The sequence below is a fragment of the Cebus imitator genome, unplaced genomic scaffold (assembly GCF_001604975.1).
Source record: "Cebus imitator isolate Cc_AM_T3 unplaced genomic scaffold, Cebus_imitator-1.0 Scaffold193, whole genome shotgun sequence".
NCBI lineage: Eukaryota > Metazoa > Chordata > Mammalia > Primates > Cebidae > Cebus > Cebus imitator.
In genome coordinates, this window is record NW_016107508.1 from 1357131 (window position 1) to 1366176 (window position 9046).

The window sequence follows — 9046 nt, forward strand, 5'->3', positions numbered from 1 at the left end:
AAAAAAAAAAAAAAAAAAAAAAAAGTGTTACCCACTTTCTTACTTACAGGTGGGAGCCAAACATTGGGTACATATGGACATAAAGATGGAAACAGTAGACACTGGAGGCTACCAGAGGGGGAGGAGAGGAAGGGGAACAAGAACTGAAAAACAACCTAATGGGTACTATGTGCACTACCGGGGTAACAAGATCCTCTACACCCCAAACTTCAGTGGCAAGCAGTATACCCATGTAATAAACCTGTACATGTACCCTGAATACACAAGTTGAAATGAATTTTTTTTCAATGGGCTATTTCACAAAAAAAAAAAAAAAAAAAAAGGAGATTTCCAGTATCTCTTGAAAGATCTGAAGACATGGCAATACTGGGCCTATATTCCTGCATGGTAGCAGCTGGGTGGAGCAGAGAATCTACTGCCTCCATAAGAAACACTCTTCAATTGATCAATTATTCAAGTAAGTTCAAGTAAACCCTTCATTAGCCTCTTCTACCCTTCCATGCTGCTAACAGCAAGTAGAAAGGATAGCTCTTTCCTTTCTAAAACATGTGTTGCATGTATTTGATGTGTGTCATCTTCCCTTCCTGCCTGACTGTAGTAAACTTCCTGAAGGCAGGACCCTTGTCTCCTGTCTTTGGATCTTTAGTGCCTACTGCAGTGCTTAGCACACAGCAAATAAACAATGAATACTTGAGAAATAAGTCAATGACTCATTGATTTTCTCTGGGAAAAGAGAATATCTGCAAAGAACACTGGACAAAAAGAACAAATACTTTATGTTCTGAATTATGTACTCACCTATGCATAAAGAAATAAGGGCTAGTACACAAAACACATTAACTCAAAACATTCTTATTGCTACATGATGTACTTTCCCTTTAAACTTAGAGGAATTTTTTTTTAAACTATAATTTCTAAAATGAGGCTCAGTTTAGACATTAATATTAGGGAGACTTACATTTAAAAATATGATCACTAAGTTGAAAAAGGTTTAATTGTTTATCTAATTAACATATACTTTTTTCTTAACTCATATTTTGGCATTGTCTAGTATACCCAGATGTTTTTATCATCACAATTTTTTAACCATTTATGGCAATTCAGAATACTGCATCTGGTACTTCTTATATGTTTCCTCTAAAATCACCAGTTCTGCCAAAAACATCTATAAAGAAATCCCTCAAAAGGTTTGGGTAACAAAACGTCTGGGAATGTATTTGGCTTCTGTTCAACGGGACATTATATGTTTTCTTGTATAAATCATGTCCTGGAAAAACGGAATGTCCGTATTTAAAATAAAAACTTTACCATCCAGCACCGTAAAGGTAGTTCCATGAAAAACATTTTAAGCTTCATTTATATCTGTAGTTTCAAAACATGATTTTATGCTTCATATTATAGTAAGTTTAACTGGGACTATTTTATACATTCTTCTAGATTTTCTTTTAAAAAATGGTCTAAGGAAATTTTCCATTCTCAACTCATAGCAGACTTTTAAAAGCAGTCATTAAATCTTCTTTAAAAAAAAAAAAAAAAATCGGCCAGGCACGGTGGCTCACACCTGTAATCCCAGCACTCTGGGAGGCCAGGGCGGGTGGATCACCTGGGGTCAGGAGTTTGAGACCAGCCTGGCCAACACGGTGAAACCCCGTCTACCAAAAATAAAAAAAGAAATTAGCTAGGCATAGTAGTGGATGCCTGTAATTCCAGCTACTCGGGGCCTAAGGCAGGAAAATCTCTTGAACCGGGAGGTGGAGGTTGCAGTGAGCCGAGATCACACCACTGCACTCCAGCCTGGGAAACAAGGGCAAAACTCCGTCTCAAAAAAAAAAAAAAAAAAAAAAATCAGTTATGTCACCCTTTCAGATACAGGTATAAACTAGCAGACACAACAAAAGATCTTTAGATCTTTGTACTGCTTATGAAAACTCACTTTTCTTCCCACACTGTAAAATTCACCACCCTTCTGAATCACAGTTATCAAAACAACAACTATCTTGTGCTATTTCAATTTATCCAATCATTTTCTTTCTTTCTTTTTTTTTTGAGATCAAGTCTCACTGTCTTGCCCACGCTGGAGCACAGTGGTGTGATCTCAACTCAGTGCAACCTCCACTTCCTGGGATCAGGTGATTCTTGTGGCTCAGCCTCCTGAGTAGCTGGGATTACAGGCATGAGCTACCATATCTGGCTAATTTTTATAATTTTAGTAGAGACAGGGTTTCACCATGTCGGCCAGGCTGGTCTCAAACTCCTGACCTCAGGTGATCCACTCGCCTCAGCCTCCCAAAGTGCTGGGAGTACAGGCGTGAGCCACCACGCTCAACCAAATCATTTTCATTTAAGCAGGAATTTATGGCAAGGATGATGGTAGAGAACGACATGGAAAGGAAAAATGTCAAATCTTACCATAAATATCACAACACAACACATATTAATGGTTCAGTCACAGGTGTATATTTTCTCATCAGTAATAATTCCATAGAAATTCTGAACTCTGATCAGCTCCGAATAGTTAATGGAAAACACTGTCATATGTGCTTCATAGGCCACTATACTGAGTTTGGATATGGGATGGCATGCGAAGTCAGTCTTTGGAACCGTATTGAAGAACACTTTCAGGTAAAATGCTGAAAGAATAATTTCTTTTTTTTTTTTTTTGAGACGGAGTTTCGCTCTTGTTACCCAGGCTGGAGTGCAATGGCGCGATCTCGGCTCACCGCAACCTCCGCCTCCTGGGTTCAGGCAATTCTCCTGCCTCAGCCTCCCGAGTAGCTGGGATTACAGGCACGCACCACCATGCCCAGCTAATTTTTTGTATTTTTAGTAGAGATGGGGTTTCACCATGTTGACCAGGATGGTCTCGATCTCTTGACCTCATGATCCACCCGCCTCGGCCTCCCAAAGTGCTGGGATTACAGGCTTGAGCCACCGCGCCCGGCTGAAAGAATAATTTCTAAAAGGAAGGATAGCAATAATTCTTTTACCAGCCAACATTATCTATTAAACTCCAGTACTCTTAGGATCTTAGGATTTATTTTCATTGTTACTTTCCCAGGAAGAGGGATAGAGGGGGAGGGAGACAGGGAGAAAGATTTAAACAGTTCCTACTACTGGTTTATGTCTTTACTCAAGTTCCTTTTCTCCATGGAATGCTGCCTGACCCTTCACGGAATTCTGGAGGAACTAAATATGCACTGTCTTATGATCACTGTTGTGCACCACTGTCTTAAATTACTAATCTATGGCGTATCTACAGTATGTGTCATTTCCTTAGCTAAACTCCTTGGAAAGGGATACTATCTAGCATCTCATACAAGCACCTAACAGGAAGCCAAGCAGTTGGTTCTCATTAAATACTTAGTGTCTGATAAGCATGTGTCTTCATACTTTTCACACAAGGCCTGAAAATACTCTTAATTCATAACCACAGTTGCATATACATACTCTAAGAAATGACTGAAAGTATCAACAGTCTACTCTTTCAATATTGGCATTGTTTGCAACAGCTTTCTTTTTCATATGCTTGACTAGACTGAATCATCTCATCTCTGGTAGCAATGACATAATCAACCATTTTGAATAAAATACTTTTAAAAGTGAGTTTCCTAATATTGTTTAAATGTTGAAACGGTATATCAACTAATCATTAGTCTACAGATGCTTAGAAGTAAAACAATACTTTGTCTTTACAATTCAAGTCTCCGTGTACTTTCTTCCAACAAAAGCCAATCTGTCTTTTTCAAAATTGTTTCTCCTGGCGAATATTTTTGCTGTCTGGCCAAGTTTTGTGTTAAAAATAAAGTACAGTATTACAACATCAATCTACATTTAAAGTACTTAATGATCTAGGAGAGAAAATATACAGCGATGCTTTTGAAACAAGTAAACCAATCAAAGTTGCATTTGTATTTAGAGACATAAAAGTGATATTAAAGCACTTAGGTAATATGAGAAAACAGATTAAGAAGAGCTGAAAATGGCAAGAATGACTTAGAGACATAACAGAACCAACTGTCTCTTTACACCCCGTCCTGTCTGTGCAACACTGGCTTCTTGCCTGCCCTTTCAAATACCAGTTGTACAAGCATAATCAGAGCTTTCTCTGTAACTAATACTGATTCCACAAAATGAGTCCAAAGTTCCTATACATTCACAATGATTAATATTCTTTACATAAAAGAAACCTAGGCCACCTAAGCCTTATCATCTATAATCAAGAACATCTGAAAATATTCTACTAGTGGGAGCTTAAATGAGAGCCTCAACAAGTACTAAATACAGGTTGAGTATCCCTTATCCAAAATGCCTGGAACCAGAAGCGTTTCCGATTTTGGATTTCTCAGACTTCGGAATGTCTATATTATAGTACTACCAGCTGAGCATCCCTAATCCAAAAATCCAAAACCCAAAATGCTCCAGTAACCATTTCCTTTGAGCATCATGTCAGCATTCGAAAAGGTTTAAGACTTTGGAGCATTTCAGACTTTGGATTAGGGATGCTCAACCTGTACTTCAAGAACTCTGATAATATTTATTCACTACAATAAATCATAGAATTTTACATTTAGCATCAAGTATTGGGAATGACCCAGATAGGTGTCTAAAAGAGGATGTTGCCTTATATATTATACTAGCATAACATATAGCACTGAGTTGCCACAACCCAATGAGTTGGTTCACAATACTGCTGTTTCACCTCCATTAGTTTAGCCCAACCCTAAGATACCAATTCCCAGTGTGACTCCTCTCAGTTGCCCTATGACTTCCAGATAATGCTGTAGTTGCACTGGCCTTCAATCTAACTAGACTGTTTTCTAAATAAACACTGCCTCTTGGTAAAGGCAGCCATTTCAACATTTAGGACACAATACAGAAGATGCTACCATATTTTCAGAGGAAATTGGAGATTAAGGAACAAAATACAAGTAAGACTATAACCATTTTCCTGATAGGACTACAATAACATAGAAAGATCATGAACTACAGTAATAAGTAAAAAGACTGGAGTTCAAATCTCACCTCATTAATCCAGAAAATGGAAGTAATATCGTCTATTTTAGAGATGCTTATAAGAAGTAAATGATGAGAAAACTAAATACATAAATGTTATGTCAAATGTCTGTAACAGACACTCAACATATAATTGTTTCCTTGTTGCCCATTTCCAGGCCCTCGACTAGATCTAGAGATCCTAGGCTGGCCAAGTCTTACAAGGTAGAAGACTTTTGGTTGGGCAGTAACTTGCCTCAGAATCAAATCATTTTGAGGACAATTACTTACTATCTATCTTATTTTTCTTCTTTGTATTCCTAAAAATCTCCCCTCTCTGGTCTCCTGCTAGATTTAGGCCAACTTACTCTGGCTTGTTCTTTGATGTCCATGCTTCAGTGGCTCCTGTCTACTTGCCTCCCTAGTATCTAAGTCACTGCTTCTGTTGTTGACAGTTCCTCTGATGTACCATCTCCTTCTATTTTTGCTTATTTCTAAGTTCATGTTAGGTGGTATGTATTTCTTAATTACATGCCTTGTTACTATTGTGCCTAACCTAGACATCTAGAGTTGATGCATTCTAGGCTCTGTTATCACCTTTCCAATAACCTTGAATCATTACCTGCTAAATGCAGCCCTAGAATAGTTTTGACTTCCTGGTTGCCTCTAACTTAGAGGTGAAATGAGGATATACCATCTTTGTCAGCTATTGGATTCAACAAAGCCCTGTAAGCCACCTGATCATTGAACCAATTAATAATCCTAAGCATATGACACACCTTAGGGAATTGACAGGGCATACAAGACACCTTATAAACATCAAAAAATACATGATGCACCTGTGGTAAAACACCATTTACAATCATAAAAATCTAGTTATACCTAGACATTCATTCCATAGAAAGTTACTCCTTTACTTGAGAATTCTGCCCTAACAGATTGGATGGCTTTAGGCAGCATTCACATGAACTGATAAGGGAGAAATCACATCCATAAAAAGTCAAATCAGTCCAATCAAGCCCTCTGATGGTCAACAGGGTGACGGCCAACACAATGGCATTGCCTCAACATCCAGGAAAACTAACTGGACAGCCAGGGCCAACTTAAAGACTATGGTTCCACTAGGACCATACTTAAATTGAAGCAAATCAGTAAGGGAAGATGCAAATGGAAGTCACACATCAATGAAGTTGGTCTCACTCAACTGTGCCAATTTACGGCCGAAGACTACATTTGATTCTATATCAGTATTGTAGTGAGGGAAAAAATGAAAAGAAGAAAAGCCTACTTTGTTTTTTAAGTTCTTCGATTTGTTCTTCTTTTAGATCTAACTGTTCTGTAAGTCTTGATGCTGAATCCAATGCAGCATTTGCTTCATCCAAACGTTCCTGAGAAAATAAACTTTATTAAAAAGTATGCAAAAATTATTTCACAAACTCTAAGACTTAGAGACATTTTAGAGTCAACCTTTACATTTCGGCTGGTGAAGCTGCACCTCTATGGCCTTAGGCAAATTCATCCAACTAAGAAGTGTCAAAGGCAGAACCCACATTCTTTTCAATACAATACTGCCTCATTTAGAGGAACTAAATAAAAAGAGCAGATGCCACTAAAAGACGACATGATGACAGAAGTTAAAAAAAAAAAAGGAACAAGAAATAAAACTCCAAAAAAAACAAAAAGTCCAGAAATATAGCAACGAATGCTCTTACTTTTTAATTTTTGAAAGTCTAATAAAGCAACGCTTGATTATGACTTTGTTACTTTAAATTTTATTTCTCTGACCACTACTAGTGAATTTGACCATTACTTTTCATGTTTACAGGGCAAGTTGGATCTGCCCTTCTGTGAAAACCTCTTTGCATACATTGCCCAAGTTTCTACTGAGCTGTATTTCTCTTGTCCATCTGTAAGAGCACCTCGTATAGTAGATAAGAAACTTTTTAACCTATGCTATGCAAATAGTTACCATATCTGCCATCTGTCTACTGACTCTACAATATCTTTTGCCATGTAAGCATTTTACATTGTATATAATCAAACGTTCTACTTTGCTTTTACAGCTTCTTAAGTCTTGGTCTTTGTTAGGATCCTCCTTGCCCTTAGAATGTACACGTTGTCTTCCAGATTTTATTACAAGATATTTTGTAATATAATTAAATCTTTAACACGGTGTTTCTTAATGGGAGTGGCTTTGACATTCCTTGCCCACTAAATGCCAGGTGAGACATCTATCCCCAGATAATCAACACCACTCCCAGTTGAGAGTCCCTGCTTTAATAAACCTAGACATGACTTTTGTTCATGCTGGGAGGTGGGGTCTATTTTTTCTTTTCCTTTGTTCCTCATGGACAGCTGGTTGTGTCAACATCATTAATTAGATAAGCTATCCTTTTTCTCATTAAATTAATTTAAGATTTAGTTTCAACTTCTCAAATATATCCTGGGCTCTATTTCTGGATTCTCCTTAATCCACAAATCTAGTTAATATTGTATCGATTTATGACTCTATCATGGTATGCAGTAGGCAGGTCTCTCCTCACTGTATTATTTCTCATAATTTTTTTGGCTATTCTCAAGTATTCTCCTATATAAATTTCAAGTCAAGTTTTGTCATCTTCAGTCAGTGTGACAGCCTTTTTAATGTGTTATCTTGGATAGGTCACAGTCCCCAGTTATTCAATCAAACATAATCTAGATGTTGCTGTGAAGGTATTTTGCAAATGTAATCAAAGTCCTTAATCAACTGAATTTAAGAAAGGCATGTTATTCTGGATAATTTAGGTGGGCCTGATTGAACCAGTTTTAAAGTTCTTAGAAACCAGGGCTTAGGCTTCCCCCAAAAGAGAAGAAATTCCCTCTTTGAGCCACAGCTTCCACCTGTGCCTATGGAGTTCCACACTGCTTGTGACTTTCCTTTCCTGGCTGCCTGTGGACAACAGCTTTGGCCCATGCCTGTTGAGTTCCAGCCTGCCTTTGATGTGGTCTTCCCATCCTGACAGCCAACCTACGAATTTCAGACCCTACAATCATGTAGCCAATTCCTTGTAATAAATTGCATATGTGTATCCATATATATCACACATATAAATTTGACACATATACATACACACCCTACTGATTTTGCCTTTAGGGACTGAACTCTGATTGATATATAGAGGGACTGAAATTAAACAATTTAAATAAAATATTTGCTATTCAAAAACCCACAAAACTAAATTTAGTGTGGAGGAAATTTAAACTTTCAAATGATGTTTTTAACCCCACAGCATTTGTACTTACAAAGTTATTAAGGCTTAAATCTACACTTAGACTTCTCCAAAATTAGCATTTAGATTTTGCTATTCTACCAATAGTTTGGTTTTTATTTCATTAATTACAGCTTTTATTTTTATTAATTCTTTTCATTTATCTTGTTCTTCTTTTAAATGTGTATTACATTTTACATTTAAAAAAATAAAACCAGTTTTAAAAGAAGATTTGGCTGGGTGCTGTGACACATGCCTAGAGTCCCAGCTAGTCAAGAGGGATGAGGCAGGAGGACTGCTTGAGCCCAGAATGCAAGGCTGTAGTGTGCTATTATGATTACATTTGTGAAGAGCTACTGCATTCCAGACCAAGAAATATAGCAAGATTTCATCTCTAATTAAAATAAGAAAAACATGCCAGGAATAGAGGCTCTCGCCTGTAATTCCAACATTTTGGGAGGCCAAGACAGGAGGACTGTTTGAGCCCAGGAGCTTGAGACCAGCCTGAACAACAAAGCAAGAACCTGTCTGTAAGAAAAAAGAAAAGAAGATCTGGAATTCCATTCTAGCAGTTCCACAGACTGTATACTCTGGATCCACTAGAAACTACTAGTTGGATAAAATACATCTTTTTAAATGTATTAATGAGATAAGAAAGTAAGTATAAATGGTCAATACAAAAGATGCTTGGCCAACTTGGTGAAACCCCATCTCTACTAAAAATACAAAAATTAGCTTGGGAGTGGTAGCACACACCTGTAGTCCCAGCTACTCGGCAGGCTAAGGCAAGAGAATTGCTTGAACCT

The 9046-nt window shown here is 37.5% G+C and overlaps 1 protein-coding gene across 2 annotated transcripts in view; it reads right to left on the bottom strand.

Moving 5' to 3' along the window:
* Positions 1-9046, bottom strand: part of TRIP11 (thyroid hormone receptor interactor 11) — a 72827-nt gene that overhangs the window by 18348 nt on the left and 45433 nt on the right. For both annotated transcript variants that reach the window (XM_017546964.2, XM_017546963.1), the window contains exon 16: positions 6281-6380. In XM_017546964.2, the coding sequence (XP_017402453.1) occupies positions 6281-6380 (100 nt within the window). The remainder of the gene's footprint in view (positions 1-6280; positions 6381-9046) is intronic.